The sequence below is a fragment of the Nerophis lumbriciformis genome, linkage group LG19 (genome assembly GCF_033978685.3).
Source record: "Nerophis lumbriciformis linkage group LG19, RoL_Nlum_v2.1, whole genome shotgun sequence".
Lineage (NCBI taxonomy): Eukaryota > Metazoa > Chordata > Actinopteri > Syngnathiformes > Syngnathidae > Nerophis > Nerophis lumbriciformis.
The window spans coordinates 24,848,890-24,866,624 of NC_084566.2; the positions used below are offsets into that span (position 1 = coordinate 24,848,890).

Below are 17,735 nucleotides of genomic sequence, written 5' to 3' on the forward strand. Positions count from 1 at the left end.
GATGGATGTTTTTATGTTGTTTAATTAGCACCTTATATATAAAACACTAACAGACTAGTCCGGTTAGTTTGTTGTTAGGATCAACATCCACAAGAATAGTGTGGAGTCAGTGGTGGACTGTAAAGAACACACAGAGACATGATATTTGAAGGGAAAGCATTTGTTAAATTTAGCAGAGTCGTGCCATCTAAAGGGCACTTTAGCACGCATTCTGGCACAAAGACAAAACACAATCCATCCCCCTCACCTGTTTGCACCGCTGTGCGCGCACACACACAAAGACACATTCACACACACGCACACACACACACTTGTTGACATGTTTGATGTTTCCTAGGAAACCTTTGCCATCTTCATCTTCGGGGCAGAGTTTGCGTTGCGCATCTGGGCGGCGGGCTGCTGCTGTCGCTACAAAGGATGGCGAGGGAGGCTCAAGTTTGCCCGCAAGCCGCTGTGCATGCTGGGTAAGGTCAAAGGCCAACTGTCTTGTCCCGATGAGGTGGGTTTATGATGGAATGCTGTTCCCGGCAGACATCTTTGTGTTGATGGCGTCGGTGCCGGTGGTGGCGGTGCGTAACCAAGGCAACGTGCTGGCCACGTCCCTGCGCAGCCTGCGCTTCCTGCAGATCTTGCGCATGCTGCGCATGGACCGCCGAGGAGGAACATGGAAGCTGCTGGGCTCTGCCATCTACGCTCACAGTAAAGTAAGACAGGAGGGGGTGGTGCTGGGCGGGGCTTAACACTGTAACATTGTTGCCATGGTGACTGTCTTGTGTATGTGTCAGGTTAGTTCAGTCAAATGAAAGTGTATTTTTACACGTAGGAGCTGATCACAGCCTGGTACATTGGCTTCCTGTCGCTCATCCTGGCGTCCTTCCTGGTCTACCTGGTGGAGAAGGACGACGTGTCGGTGGACAACCAAGACGACCCCACTGCTCAGCCCAGCGCTCAGGACTTTGACACCTACGCTGACGCCCTGTGGTGGGGGCTGGTACGTCACTGGCTGTGGGCATCTTTGTCTCCCTCGAAATATATTGACTCTGCTCAACAATGGGGACAATAACTTAGGAATACAATGTAGGACTCAGTAAGATAATGTAGACCTCATTAAGACAATGTAGACCTCAGTAAGACAATGTAGACCTCAGTAAGACAATGTAGGACTCAGTAAGACTATGTAGGACTCACTAAGACAATGTAGACCTCAGTAAGACAATGTAGGACTCAGTAAGACAATGTAGGACTCGGTAAGACAATGTAGACCTCAGTAAGACAATATAGACGTCAGTAAGACAATATAGGACTCAGTAAAACAATGTAGACCTCAGTAAGACAATGTAGACATCAGTAGGACAATGTAGACATCAGTAAGACAATGTAGACCTCAGTAGGACAATGTAGACCTCAGTAGGACAATGTAGACCTCAGTAGGAAAATGTAGACCTCAGTAGGACAATGTAGACCTCAGTAAGACAATGTAGACCTCAGTAAGACAATGCAGACTTCAGTAAGACAATGTAGACCTCAGTAAGACAATGTAGGACTCAGTAAGACAATGTAGACCTCAGTAAGACAATGTAGGACTCAGTAAGACAATGTAGACCTCAGTAAGGCAATGTAGAACTCAGTAAGACAATGTAGACCTCAGTAAGACAATGCAGATCTCAGTAGGACAATGGAGACATCAGTAAGACAATGTAGACATCAGTAAGACAATGTAGACATCAGTATGACAATGTAGACCTCAGTAGGACAATGCAGACCTCAGTAGGACAATGTAGACCTCAGAAGGACAATGTAGACCTCAGTAGGACAATGTAGACCTCAGAAGGACAATGTACGACTCAGTAAGACAATGTAGGACTCAGTAAGACAATGTAGACCTCAGTAAGACAATGTAGACCTCAGTAAGACAATGTAGACCTCAGTAAGACAATGCAGACTTCAGTAAGACAGTGTAGACCTCAGTAAAACAATGTAGGACTCAGTAAGACAATGTAGGACTCAGTAAGACAATGTAGACCTCAGTAAGACAATGTAGGACTCAGTAAGACAATGTAGACCTCAGTAAGACAGCATAGGACTCAGTAAGACAATGTAGACCTCAGTAGCACAATGTAGACCTCAGTAGGACAATGTAGACCTCAGTAAGACAATGTAGGAATCAGTAAGACAATGTAGACCTCAGTAGGACAATGTAGGACACCGCAGGGTATTAGTCAAAGTGTCTCAGGACTGTTTGTCTCTTGCAGATCACGCTGACCACCATCGGCTACGGGGACAAGACACCAAAGACTTGGGCGGGTAGACTTTTAGCCGGGACCTTCGCTCTGATCGGCGTGTCGTTCTTCGCGCTACCTGCAGTACGTGTCCCAGCAGGCGTCCTCAGAATGTGAATAGTGCGTGATGTCCAAGTGTTTCTCCGCAGGGCATTCTGGGTTCAGGTCTGGCTCTGAAGGTCCAGGAGCAGCACAGACAGAAGCACTTTGAGAAACGCAGACATCCTGCTGCCGGACTCATCCAAGTGAGGCCCCGCCCACCCGCTCACTGACCGAGTCTGATTGGACGGTTGATGATGCTGCTGTGTGTGTCTGTGTTGCAGTCGGCGTGGCGCTACTACTCCACCAATCCAATCAGGGATGACCTCATTGCCACGTGGAGGTTTTATGAAACCGTCATTTCGCTTCCGTGCTTCAGGTAAGTCACGTGCACACATGTCGTCACATGACACTGTCATGTTTGATTGACAGGTTTGTGTTTTGGTCACGCAGGAAGGAGCACCTGGAGGCCATGGCCAGGTAGAGCACCTTATGATACCTTGAGAGTGTTTTGATGAAGGTCGTGTCCTTACAGGGTCCAGCGTCCAGGTCAGCGGGTTATCTAACCATCAGACCTGCTGAATATTCTGGACTTATAGGAAGATGTGAAGAGAAATCGTGAGAACTAAAAGTTCTGGTTCTTCCTGTCCACAGACTAAAGCAGGAGATCATGCTTCATCTCGGACTCTTTGTCCGTCCTCGTCTCTGCTGAGTCTTTGTTGTGCTTCTTACATATCTAACGATATACGATAGAAAAGTTATATACATTTGGTCAACAATAGAGCATTTAATACTATCTGTGTATCGTGATAACGCATATTTGTGACACATTCTCGCTGTGTCCCGCAAACTTGACAGCAACAAGCAAACAAAGGCATGCACAACGCAATGCAGCATCCTCGCTAATGTCAGCAATTCTTCCCTCCATGGCAGCCAGTAAAGTAATTTTATTACAAGTACCATTATCACTGGAGAATGAGGAATAGCTAAACATGCTACACTACACACCGTAGGAGGATACAATAAGCCCCTGCTAACCGCTAAGCTATCCATCCATCCATTTTCTATCGCTTGTCCCTTTTGGGGTCGCGGGGGGTCGCTGGAGCCTATCTCAGCCACAATCGAGCTCTTAAATGTAAATAAAGGTGGGCTGATCCATACCAAAAAGTATAGTATCAGTATATGGTCGATACTACATTGGTTGTATCGATATGTTATATTATCACAAAATATTTTGTTATCAGAATCGGAATGAGCTTTATTGGCCAAGTACTTCATGTTTGAATTTGACTCTTGTTCAATGTAAAAAAACGAATACTAACGATGGACTAAAAATATTTTTTTTAAAAACCCATAAATAACTAATATGTGCAAAGCTAATAAATAATAGTGCAGTGGTGAATAGAGCAAAGCAAAAAGATGATGACATGAACATGAGTTAATACGTTCACAGCGACAGATTAGATTCAAGGTTGTTTTGGCAAACTGTAATTTGTAACGTCTGCCACAGAGGAGGAGTTTGGACAGTTTGTTTACAAACTCAGGAAATAAGTCCATGGACACAAGAGGGCTTCAAAGGGGAACTGCCCTTTTTTTTGAGAATTTTGTTTATCATTCACAATCCTTATGTAAGACAAGCGCACATATGTTTTTCTTTTTTGGATGCATTCTAACTCGTAAATAAACACTAGCAAATGTCAGCTAACAATGAAGCTAATGGGATTTGCTCGATTTTGCCTATAACACGCTCTAAAAAAAACATCTAAAGGCCTCCGTCCTCGTTTTATATACACACTGTAACCATATTTGTAATGTAGTAACAGGCACATTCATTTTGCTGTTTTTAAGCACACAGCAGCATATTAATTTCACAGGTGGATCACAACAACACTACTAATCATGGCAGACTTCATGACAGCAAAGACTGAGACAAATGATTCCAGAACCGTATATTTTTTAGCCTGAATATAAGGAGGATGAGCTACAAGTTTTCGAAACAGTGTGCTAAACAGATTAAGCTTTAGTAAAACATTAAGTAACATGCAAGTGCTAAACAAGAAATACAAACTATGAACATAGTAAAGCTATCACACACTGTACAATATCTGCTCTCATTGGGTTGCCGACTATATTGGATGTTTATATCTTCCCCTCTAAATGAAGAATTAATCATAACTAGAAAAGCGCTATATGAACGCATTATCATTGTTATTATTTTTATTAAAATCCTCACAAAGGTTAAAAAGGTGCCGCATGTTAGCTGTCAAAGTTCACCAACTTCTCAGTTTATGGCCACAATCTATACAAGTGTGATGCATGATTTATAATCTAGAATTAACTTTTACCAACTCAGAGGCGATGCAGCAGCTCACGGGCTTAGTATGTCTCTGTGATCACGGCACTGCTAAAAATAGGTAATCTGAGTTAATAACTTATAATATATAATAACAATATCACTAATACTTGGTTGGTATTCAGGTCACGACATGTAAATAAATTATTGTTGGCGGTTTTTGGACAGGAGGATGGATTAGACTTTATTTATCCCACAATGTGGAAATGATGTGGTTGCAGTGCAGATTCACAAAAACAAGGTAAAAACACATGAAGAAAGAGTTTAACAAACAAGAACACAAAGGACATTAAAGTGCACAGCCAATAGTAGAAAATAATTGTAATATTTAATTGATATTGTTGACTTGCTATCCTGCTATAATTGTCAATGTAATAATTCAATGATTTTTTTAAGTATCAGCATTGGTATGATCAATACTGCACCTGTAACCACTTGGCATTGGATCGATACCCACATTTGTAAAATCGCCCAAAACTAATATAAAGCACCAAACAACAGAAGAATAAGTGATTATTAAATTTTCACAAAAGTGTAGATAGAAACATGATATAACAGAAAGTAAGGAAATATTAACAGTTAATTATCAGGTAGATGAATAATAGTTTTGACAAAATAATGCAACAGGAAATGACAATATGTTACTGCATAGGTCAGCTGCCAAATCAGCACCACTTCAACCCATTTTGAAATACTTCAATTACCATTTTTATACCAAATAATATATTGTAATATATATTGTTCTAAGAAGCTGCAATATTTTTTATAACAATATATATATATCCTTAATGTAGGTATTTGGAAGACATGCCAATGTCTCTCAATCAAGTGTGCCAAAGTGCTGACATTAACGTGAACAGAACATCTTTTGTGGCGTTTTCAAAAAAACCCCCACAAAGTTAGTCTTCTCAAGGTTTTTCATAGTTCTTCCCCTTTGCTCCTTTCAGCCAGAAGATGACGCTGCTGGAGCGCGTTCGCCTTCCCAACGCCCGGCCGACAATGGCCGCCGTGGCGGTGGCGGCGAGCAGGAAGCTGGCGGCCAACACGGAGTTCGTGGAGGACAGTCCTTCCAAGGAACCCAAACCAGCCGGCTTCAGCAACCGGGAACGTTTTCGCACCGCCTTCCGCATGAAGACGAACACGCTGCGACAGAGCTCTGAAGGTAGGAGCATCGCCACGGTAACAGCCAGCTGGTGCTTGTACTTCCCAGCAGGCACAATACATTAAAAATACGTTGAGACCTTGTTGAATTAGGTCCTGACGTTGAGCAAGTCAAACCTAACGTTGAAACAACATGCTTTTTGACGACGTTTAATCAATGTTCGGTTCTGACGTTAACCATTGAAATTCGGTCATTTCCCAACCAACAACGTGGATCCAATGTTAGACACTAACGTTCAATCATCAGTTTACTTGTGTACACCTCAATCATAAATGTCTCAAACGGCTGCACCAGCCACAACGACATTCTCGGATCTAATCCCACATTAGAGCAAGAAAAAAACTCAACTCAATGGGAACAACGAGAAACCCTGGAAGGCACCGCAGATGTGGGGATCCCCCTTTGGGTGCCGAGTGCATACGGTCAATAATGTGAGAGTCCAGTTCATAGTGGGGCCAGCAGTGGGGTCCTCTTGCATATAGACAAGCATGTAGACAAGGCTAGCGCGTCATCCGTGGAGGCTGACCCGTGGTCACCTGATAACTTCTCCACGCAGAGCAGAAAAGAGAGACGGCAGATCAACTGGTCTAAAAATGTGTCTATTTAAAGAAGGGGTGCCAACACTTTTTCTGCAGGCGAGCTACTTTCCAATTGACCAAGTTAAGGGGATCTACCTCATTCATATATATCCATCCATCCATCCATTTTCTACTGCTTGTCCCTTTCGGGGGTCGCGGGTGGTCCTGGAGCCTATCTCAGCTGCATTCGGGCGGAAGGCGGGGTACACCCTGGACAAGTCGCCACCTCATCACAGGGCCAACACAGATAGACAGACAACATTCACACTCACATTCACACACTAGGGCCAATTTAGTGTTCCCGGAGGGAACCCACGCAGTCACGGGGAGAACATGCAAACTCCACACAGAAAGATCCCGAGCCCGGGATTGAACTCAGGACTACACAGGACCTTTGTATTGTGAGGCACATGCACTAACCCCTGTTCCACCGTGCTGCCCCATTCATATATATTATTTATATTTATTTATTTATAATAGAGACGTTTTTGTTAACACGTTAAAGATGTTTAATGATAATACAAGCATGTTTAATGCATATAGATACCTTTCTTTCATGAAGACAAGAATATAAGTTGCTGTATTACCTGATTCTGATGACTTGCATTGATTGGAATTAGAGATGTCCGATAATGTTTTTTTTGCCGATATCCGATATTGTCCAACTCTTAATTACCGATTCCGATATCAACCGATACCGATATATACAGTCGTGGAATTAACACATTATTATGCCTAATTTTGTTGTGATGCCCCGCTGGATGCATTAAACAATGTAACTTTACCATGAATTGATTAACGTGGACCCCGACTTAAACAAGTTGAAAAACTTATTCGGGTGTTACCATTTAGTGGTCAATTGTACGGAATATGTACTGTACTGTGCAATCTACTAATAAACGTTTCAATCAATCAATCAAAAACAAGGTTTTCCAAAATAAGAGAACAACTTCAACTCCAGTTATGGAAAAAAGTGCTAACATGGCACTGCCCTATTTATTATTGAAGTCACAAAGGGCATTATTTTTTTTAACATGCCTCAAAACAGCTTGGAATTTGGGACATGCTCTTCCTGAGATAATCCTGATACCCACTACAACTATGGGAAATACTATACTTTGACTTTCACAAAGTGCATTATTTTTAATTTTTTTTTAAACATGCCTCAAAACAACAGCTACGAAAACAATGAAGGCACACAGCTTCTGTCCAGAGTATACTGGCCCACGTCCGTGTTTTACCGCATATGTACCGCTCCGTACAGCGGCGTTTTAAAAAGTCATTAATTTTACTTTTTAAAACCGATACCGATAATTTCCGATATTACATTTCAGAGCATTTATCGGCCGATAATATCAGCCTCTAATTGGAATCATACAGTAGTGATGATAACGTCCGCATTTTCAAATGGAGGAGAAATAAAGTCCTCCTTTCTGTCTAATACCACATGAAAGTGGTTGTTTCTTGGCATCTTATTTGTCCAGCTTCCATACTCCTTTTTATACACTTTACAAGAAATACATTGGCGGCAAACTCCATGGCTTGCTTGCTTGTGCACGCCAGTTTTCTGAGACTCTTATTTTGTTAGCGCGGGCAGGATGAAGCAGCGCTTTTATTGTGAAAACAGGAACTGTGCAGTCGGTCTTTAGAGTTTTGACGGCAGGGACGACGCGTTTCTCGCCTTCCTGTTGGTGAAGAAAGTGACATCTTGGTAAAGATTGATGATCGCTAATTTTTAGGTCTATTTTTTTAATGCCTGACTGATACACCCTCCGCCATCAACCGGTAGCACGCGATCGACGTAATGGGCACCCCTGATTTAAAGGCTAGAGTATACAAATGAGTTTTAAGATGGGAATTAAATGGTTATACAGTGTCTCAATTTACAAATACAACTATTTTGCAACGTTGTTTCAAAGTTTTAAAGGACACGTATGTATAATCAAACTTGTCTTGTGCTTGCTGAGTTCCTGTTTAATTAAAGGTTCTAATTAGGGATGTCTGATAATGGCTTTTTGCCGATATCCGATATTCCGATATTGTCCAACACTTTAATTACCGATACCGATATCAACCGATACCGATATATACAGTCGTGGAATTAACACATTATTATGCCTAATTTGGACAACCAGGTATGGTGAAGATAAGGTACTTTAAAAAAAAAATAATAAAATAAAATAAGATAAAAAAAGAAAGTAAAACAATACAAAAACAGTTACATAGAAACTAGTAATTAATGAAAATTAGTAAAATTAACTGTTAAAGGTTAGTACTATTAGTGGACCAGCAGCACGCACAATCATGTGTGCTTACGGACTGTATCCCTTGCAGACTGTATTGATATATATTGATATATAATGTAGGAACCAGAATATTAATAACAGAAAGAAACAACCCTTTTGTGTGAATGAGTGTAAATGGGGGAGGGAGGTTTTTTGTTTGGTGCACTAATTGTAAGTGTATCTTGTGTTTTTATGTTGATTTAATTAAAAAAAACAAACAAACAAACAAAAAAAAAAAAAACGATACCGATAATAAAAAAACGATGCCGATAATTTCCGATATTACATTTTAACGCATTTATCGGCCAATAATATCGACAGGCCGATATTATCAGACATCTGTAGTTCTAATGATACACTATATTGCCAAAAGTATTTGGCTACCTGCCTTGACTCACATATGAACTTGAAGTACTCTTCTGGGAAGGCTGTCCACAAGGTTGCGGAGTGTGTTTATAGGAATTTTTGACCATTCGTCCAAAAGCGCATTGTTGAGGTCACACACTGATGTTGGTCGAGAAGGCCTGGCTCTCAGTCTCCGTTCTAATTCATCCCAAAGGTGTTCTATCGGGTTCATCCACACCAGACTCTGTCATCCATGTCTTTATGGACCTTGCTTTGGTGCATAGTCATGTTGGAAGAGGAAGGGGCCCGCTCCAAACTATTGCCACAAGGTTGGGAGCATGGAATTGTCCAAAATGTTTTGGTATCCTGGAGCATCTAGAAGGCGTCTCCACTGCTCTAGAGCCAAGTGGCGATGTGCTTTACACCACTGCATCCGACGCTTTGCATTGGACTTGGAGATGTATGGCTTAGATGCAGCTGCGCGGCCATGGAAATCCATGGCCGAGTTACTGTTGTTCCCAAACTCTTCCATTTTCTTATAATAAAGCCGACAGTTGACTTTGGAATATTTAGGAGCCAGGAAATTTCCCGACTGGATTTGTTGCACAGGTGGCATCCTATGACAGTTCCACGCTGAAAATCACTGAGCTCCTGAGAGCGCCCATTCTTTCACAAATGTTTGTAGAAACAGTCTCCATGTCTCAGTGCTTGATTTTATACACCTGTGACCGGGCCAAGTGATTAAGACACCTGATTCTGATCATTTGGATGGGTGGCCAAATACTTTTTGGCAATATAGTGTATGTTTGAAAGAGATGACGGAACAATGTCCTGTGCCAGATGCAGCGGCCCTCCCGGAACCTGTCCCAGAGGAACGAGGCTTCCCGGCCGACATCTTGCTGGAGGAGATGATTCCCACGCTCAAGATGGTCATCAGGGCCGTGAGGTGGGACGCTCTAACACTTCAACCGCGACGTTGTAACGAGACGCAATCCGTGTGTGTGTGTGTGTCAGGATCATGCAGTTCTTGTTGAACAAGAAGCGTTTCAAGGAGACGTTGAGGCCGTACGACGTGAAGGATGTGATCGAGCAGTACTCTGCAGGTCACCTGGACATGCTGTGCAGGATTAAGTACCTGCAGACCAGGTGAGTCAAAGCTTCTAGAAGCTTGTCGCTCTCAACCTCATGGCTCCTTCTCTTCTCTGCAGGATTGACGTGATTCTGGCCCCTGGACCCCTCCTGACCCCCAAACAGAAGAAACCTACTAAACCGCCCTTTAATAACCCCCCCAACCAGTCCCCCAGGTAGTGACCTCTGACCATTACCTCTACAGCAAGAACTAGGTGAAAGGTCACTAGTGTGTGCGTGTGTGTGTGTTGCAGTGTTGCCTACTTCTCTAAGAATGTCTCCATGGCTGACGCTGAGGACCAGAGCATGATGGGGAGATTCGTCAGGGTGGAGAGACAGGTGAGGAGGACCCTCCCGCCATACCTTTCACCTTGCCCACACACAGCGTGTGTGTACGTGTATGTGTGTGTACGTGTGTTCTGGCAATGGGGACATCGCTCTGTTTACACAGTCCCCTTTAGGGGACCTCTGACGGTATGGGGACAAAAAAACAGGTCCCCTAAAGCAGTGGTCCCCAACCTTTTTGTAGCTGCGGACTGGTCAACGCTTGAAAATTTTTCCCACGGACCGGGGGGGGGGTAAAGTTTTATTTATGTATTTATTAATTTTTTTAGCATAAAGAAATACAATCATGTGTGCTTACGGAGTGTATCCCTGCAGACTGTATTGATCTATATTGATAAATAATGTATATATTGTGTTCTTTATGTTGATTTAATAAAAATAAAAAAATTTAAAAATAATAATAATAACTATAAAAAAAACTATATATATATATATATATATATATATATATATTAGAGATGCGCGGATAGGCAATTATTTCATCCGCAACCGCATCAGAAAGTCGTCAACCATCCGCCATCCACCCGATGTAACATTTGATCAGAACCGCATCCGCCCGCACCCGCCCGTTGTTATATATCTAATATAGACGATGCAAGGCATTAGTGAGGTTATAAAGCTTTTGCCTGTTAAAGAAAGGAGACTGATCCAATGCAGTGCAAACATTCGCGTGCCACGCTGTCACGACCCAGACGCACACCAGTGCGCAATCATATGGGAGCCGCGCTGAGCGCACCTCCAAGCGCGTCTCGCTGCCGGCGACGGCCGCATATGAGCCCGACGCTCCAGCGCCATCCATTTTCAGGGCTAGTTGATTCGGCAGGTGGGTTGTTACACACTCCTTAGCGGGTTCCGACTTCCATGGCCACCGTCCAGCTGCTGTCTATATCAACCAGGGTGAGCCCCACCCCTTTCGTGAGCGCACTGCGCGCGGAGTGACCCCTGTTATGTGCCCCCGGCAATGGGGGTGGCGGGCAGGTAAGCTGCGCGGGCGGAGCGCGCGGAGTGACCCCTGTTACGAGCCCCCGGCCACGGGGGTGGCGGGCAGGTAAGCTGCTTACCTGCTGCGCGTGACGCCGGCCGCGGCGAAGGCGGACAAGGCGGGGTGACGGTGCGGTGGGCGCGGTGGTGACCCTGGACGTGCGTCGGGCCCTTCTCGCGGATCGCCTCAGCTACGGCTCCCGGTGGGGCCCTCTCGGGGGAAGGGGCCTCGGTCCCGGACCCCGGCGAGGCGTCCCTTCTCCGCTCCGTAAAAGTGTCCATCTCTTTTCTTTTTTTTTCTTCTGTTGTGGCATATGCAGCAGGTGCCTGCTTGTTTTTCGTATGTGGGTAACAACATTTAACTATGTATATATATTTCCGAATTGGTTTAACTGCCACCCGCCTGAATCTATTTAAAATCAAAAATGTTTTTATTTCAACCACCCGACCCGACCCGACCCGCGGATAAAATCTAATTTTTTTTAATTTCATCCGCCCGATCCGCGGATAATCCGCGGACTCCGCGGTAGTGCCCGCAAACCGCGCATCTCTAATATATATATATATATATATATATATATATATATATATATATATATATATATATATGTATATATATATATATATATATATGTATTATTATTATTATTTATTTTTTATTTTTTCTTGTGCGGCCCGGTACCAATCGGTCCACGGACCGGTACCGGGCCATGGCCGGGTGGTTGGGGACCACAGCCCTAAAGGGAAACCTTTTTAATGATAGTCAGATCCATCCAGGGACGGCGTGGCGAAGTTGGTAGAGGGGTCGTGCCAGCAATCGGAGGGTTGCTGGTTACTGGGGTTCAATCCCCACCTTCTACCATCCTAGTCACGTCCGTTGTGTCCTTGGGCAAGACACTTCACCCCTTGCTCCTGATGGCTGCTGGTTAGCGCCTTGCATGGCAGCTCCCGCCATCAGTGTGTGAATGTGTGTGAATGGATGAATGTGGAAATACTGTCAAAGCGCTTTGAGTACCTTGAAGGTAGAAAAGCGCTATACAAGTATAACCCATTTATCATTTATTTATTTATTCTGAAGATGCCTAAGTGATTTTTAAGCTTTGAACCGAGAATGGCAAGCATTGACGTTCTGTGTGTACAACCGCATTACGGCCTACAAAAGGAGATTGCAGGTAAAATAGTAGATTAAGAGATAATCAGCAAGACTGGTTAAGTAGAATAGTTTTTTATGTTCTTTATTTTCAATGTTGTTAAAAATAAAAGTTTAAATGAGTTTGTATTTTATTTCTGTGGTTTAAGGTAAGATAAGATAATCCTTTATTGATCCCACAACAGGGAAATTTGGGTTACTTTGTTTACGTGTTTCAAATATTGGTAAAAGAGAAAATTAATTTTCTTGAAAAGTGAAATATTTGTTATCCTGGCATTAATAGTACTGTGATTCTGTATGGTATCTATCCGTAGTTAAAACTAATATATTTTTCTAAAAACAAAATCTGGTTTAGTGTTCCTTAGGATGACATTTTCATACAGCATGATTATAAAACATTATTACCTTAAAGTAAGATTCACATTCAGAATTTTCTATCCTTGGAGTTGCAGACAACTTCATTACTGCTAAATAGCAGTTTTCAGTTATGTCACAGAAGATGCAGGATTTGAATTTGAACATTTAAGTGGTGAAACTTCCTATAAGAGGACAGCTGTAGTGCTGTATTCTGAGGATCATGTCATATTTAACTGGAACTTTTTTTTTTTTAAATGGTCCTCAGTAGTCACGTACAAATTTGTGTGAATCATGCAAAATTATTAAAATTGGTCCCCATGAACCATATTAACTCTTTTTCCCCAGGGTCCCCAGTAAGAATGATCAGCACATTACTTCATCAATCCAGAGATTTAAAGACGTGTTTGAGCTAACTGGGCAGTGGCCATTTTACCTCATTTTTTTATGCCTCCACAACCTGTAGAAAGGGTGGTCCCCACAAGTGATGATCAAAAACTTGGTCCCCATTCCAAATGCTAACATGTGTGTGTGTGGGTGTGTGTGTGTGTGAGACAGGTTGAAGACATGGAGAAGAAGTTGGACTTCCTGGTGGACATGCACATCCAGCACAGTGAGCACCTACAGGTGGACTCCGCCGGCGCCGCCCACATGACCCTGGAAGCCCTGCCCACAGGGGCCGGGGACATTCGCGGGGTCTTCCTCAACTATGCTGAGGCCTTCCCTCACATGTCCTACCAGGGGCCGCTTGGCAAGGTGGGCTCCTACTACGGGAGAGGAGGCGAGGAGGGGGCGCGGTCAGGCCGCACCTCTCACGTCCAAGCGCGTCCACCGCCGCCCTCTGTGCCCACTTACGCCGAGCGTCCCACTGTCTTGCCCATCAGCTCTTTGCAGAACGTGCCCACGCAGGGGCCGGGCAGGACCATGAGGGGGCCCGGGGGTGACTCGCCGCTGTCAATGTTGTCGGTGAACCACGAGGAGTTGGAGCGCTCGCCGAGCGGCTTCAGCATCTCTGGCGAGCGGGGGGGTGAGGACGCGGAGGGGGCGGGGGGCTCCAAGGTGGCCACGGAGGAGGGCGGCCGGACCCGACCCAGACCCGCCTACCTAGCGGAGGGTGAGACGGACTCAGACACGGACCCCTTCACGCCCAGCGGGGGTCCGTTACCGCTCTCTGCCACGGGGGAGGGGCTCGGCGACGCCGTGTGGAGCACGCCGCCCTGAGCCGGCCCCCCTCCAACTTGACCTTTAATCCAAGTCACGCCTCCACACTTGAAGCACTCAGAGAAGGTTGTCAGTGATGTCAACACGGCCGCGTGCTAACACGGCGTGGCCGCCAAGTGCATGTGACGCATGACTAGCGTAGCCGCTGCTCCTGCTACACCATTTTCTACATCCACCTTTCTTTTGCATGAAGCGCATGACGCCATCTACTGGCCAACTCAAACTCACTGATGTGTGTGTCTTTTCGGAAAAGTGGGCGGTGCTTCATTGTCACAGTGCGGAATGATTGACAGCATCACAATATCATCAATCGTGACATCCGACGTGCCAAAATCCTTCGAAACATATTTTTTGGTCGTCCATAACGACCCGACACCTCTGATTGGTCCTGGCGGAGCATCGCCGTGACAACAAGCCATCTTGCCAGGAAAAAAAAAAATCGACGTTTGTAGCAGCGGCCTGTTAACCCGTCAATCAAACAATGACAATACTTTGTCAAGATTTTGTAACAAAACTTATTTTCTAAGACGACGTTTGTACAACAAATTCTACTCCGAACACAAAATGACCTTTCACCTTTCCCATGACCACTAAAGACAGGAAGTGAGAGGCGGGCCCTCACTCGGTAGCCTTCATACTAATAACGACAGCTAGATAGATAATCATGTTTTTAGCAGATTAATAAACTAGAAATGCATCAATACTTTAGATTAGCACACTTATTGTGGTCATGTGTGGGTCACATGACACCTCAGGCTTTCACTGATTGACACTGGCCACTTGATTAGGCACACCTGTTAAACAGTTTTACAATGAATTATTAGAATCAATAGCTGGTGTCCCTAATGAAAAGACCGCTAATTGACATAGAGAGGAAGTAATCTAGCTCCCAGCATGCATCATGTTTACTCATTTTTGGGAAAACATTTTTTTTTCTAGTACAAAGTAGAACTTCCTTTTTCTAGAGTCACTTTGCGTTGTCATGACGACATTTTATGGACGCGTATAGTGACGTCATATTTAACGTGTAGTCCAGTATTTACATGGCAGAGGCTCTAAAGGCGAGCCCTGCGGAACACCTGCACTTTTTCCACGAGGGATCCCGAGGTGAGTGTTTCGTTTGTTAGCATGCTGCAAGCTAACGCGCTACTGACTTCATCGCGTCCTTCCATCTTCATCATCGTCATCACGCCTGACTTACTTTTCACATCCAAGTGGACCTTCAGAACCAAATGTTGACAGTGACGTGTGGTCAGGTTCATAGCTTGCTGAGGCACTGACTTGCTATGTTCCAATATAGGTTGTTTAGTAAGAGGATAATGTGGAGGGAGGTGTGGCCAGTGCTGCCTGCAGGAGCAAAGGTCACCGCCTCTGTCCATGGTGCTGAGGACAGAGCACCATCAGACGGGGGCGTGGCAGTGCTGACGGCGAGACACAGCTGGCAGGTGATTAGATTTCACAGGTGGCACGTGTTAATCTAATCATCTGTTGTCTTTAACAGAAAGCGGCCGGGAGCAGGAAGGGAGAGAGGATACGGACGCGGCTAAAAAGTCGTGTCCTGCTGGAGAGAAACTTTTGTTAAAAACATATGATTATTAAAACGTGTCTGACAGTGGGACTGCGAAGACGCAACTTCCAGATCTGGCCAGATGTGGAAGTTGCGTCCTCGCAGTCCCACTGTCAGACACGGCACAGGAGCCAAGCGTGCAAGTTTTAACAAGGTTTTAATAATCATATGTTTTTAACAATAGTTTCTCTCCAGCAGGACGCGACTTTTCAGCCACGTCCGTATCCTCTCTCCCTTCCTGCTCCTGGCCACTTACTGTTAAAGACAACAGATGATTAGATTAACACGTACCGCCTGTGAAATCTAATCACCTGCCAGCTGTGTCTCGCCGTCAGCACTGCCACGCCCCAGTCTGATGGTGCTCTGTCCTCAGCACCATGGACAGAGGCTGTGACCTTTGCTCCTGCAGGCAGCACTGGCCACACCTCCCTCCACAGATAACAAGATAATAAGGAAATGATTTATGTAAAAAAAAAAAAAAAATGGTATTCTTCTTAACTGAAATTATTATGTTATAAAACTAAAAACCATTGGTGGTCTTAACTTCATTTGTATGAGATGTCCATGCACTTATGTTTTTCCAGGAAGTTGCCTTACTTTCTTATCGGCAGATGGCAGCGACAAGCCCCTGCTAGCTCACTGACGCCCCCTCAAGGTGAACCAGCGCAGTGTTAGAGATGTGAACAACTCTCGATTCAAATCCATTTTGATTCTTGGGGTGACAATTCGATTCAGAATTGATTCTCGATTTAAACCAATGCTTGCAATTAGGGATGGGAATTGAAAACGTGTTCTTGTTCAGAGCCAGAACCCAGTCTATCAATTCCTTCGAATCGCTTTTTTATTTTTTGTTAATTAATTTATTAATTGTTTTTAATTTGATAAACCTTTATTTATAATATGCAACATTTACAAACAATTAAGAAATAATAATAATCAACACAAGTACAGAAACAGTACCAAAACAGTACAAAACAGCGCCAGGGGTTTTTAAACTCAATACAGTAACTAAAATAGAATGCAAAATATTAGAGATGTCCGATAATATCGGCCGATAAATGCTTTAAAATGTAATATCGGAAATTATCGGTATCTGTTTCCAAAAGTAAAATTTATAACTTTTTAAAACGCCGCTGTAAGGAGTGGTACACGGACGTAGGGAGAAGTACAGAGCGCCGATAAACCTTAAGGGCACTGCCTTTGCGTGCCAGCCCAATCACATGATATCTTACGGCTTTTCACACACACAAGCGAATGCAATTCACACTTGGTCAATAGCCATACAGGTCACACTGAGGGTGGCCGTATAAACAACTTTAACACTGTTACAAATATGCGCCACACTGTGAACCCACACCAAACAAGAATGACAAACACATTTCGGGAGAACATCCGCACCGTAACACAACATAAACACAACAGAACAAATAACCAGAACCCCTTACAGCACTAACTCTTTCGGGACGCTACAATATACACCCTCCGCTATCCCCCCCACCTCAACCTCCTCATGCTCTCTCAGGGAGAGCATGTCCCAAATTCCAAGCTGCTGTTTTGAGGCTTGTTAAAAAAAATAATGCACTTTGTGACTTCAATAATAAATATGGCAGTGCCATGTTGGCATTTTTTTTTCCATAACTTGAGTTGATTTATTTTTGGAAAACCTTGTTACATTGTTTAATGCATCCAGCGAGGCATCACAACAAAATTAGGCATAATAATGTGTTAATTCCACCACTGTATATATCGGTATCGGTTGATATCGGAATCGGTAATTAAGAGTTGGACAACATTGAATATCGGCAAAAAAGCCATTATCGGACATCTCTACAAAATATATATATGTAAGAAAGTGTAAAGCCATATGCTCACACAAGTTCCGTATATAATTTAAATTTGGAACACAGCATCATAGTTTTCACAGCTTTTTGGTTGTTAGAGGTGGAAA

The 17,735-nt window shown here is 43.9% G+C and overlaps 1 protein-coding gene across 1 annotated transcript in view; it reads left to right on the plus strand.

The window, feature by feature from the left end:
• kcnq3 (potassium voltage-gated channel, KQT-like subfamily, member 3) overlaps positions 1–15,546 on the plus strand; it is a 68,804-nt gene extending 53,258 nt beyond the window's left edge. Inside the window, exons 4-16 of the mRNA XM_061979138.2 lie at positions 338–464; positions 532–704; positions 824–991; positions 2,253–2,363; positions 2,429–2,524; positions 2,603–2,697; positions 2,772–2,798; positions 5,619–5,833; positions 9,882–9,987; positions 10,056–10,187; positions 10,250–10,345; positions 10,424–10,508; positions 13,558–15,546. Coding sequence (XP_061835122.1) covers positions 338–464; positions 532–704; positions 824–991; positions 2,253–2,363; positions 2,429–2,524; positions 2,603–2,697; positions 2,772–2,798; positions 5,619–5,833; positions 9,882–9,987; positions 10,056–10,187; positions 10,250–10,345; positions 10,424–10,508; positions 13,558–14,220 — 2,094 coding nt within the window. The 3' untranslated portion in view covers positions 14,221–15,546. The remainder of the gene's footprint in view (positions 1–337; positions 465–531; positions 705–823; positions 992–2,252; positions 2,364–2,428; positions 2,525–2,602; positions 2,698–2,771; positions 2,799–5,618; positions 5,834–9,881; positions 9,988–10,055; positions 10,188–10,249; positions 10,346–10,423; positions 10,509–13,557) is intronic.
• Positions 15,547–17,735: the final 2,189 nt, after the last annotated feature.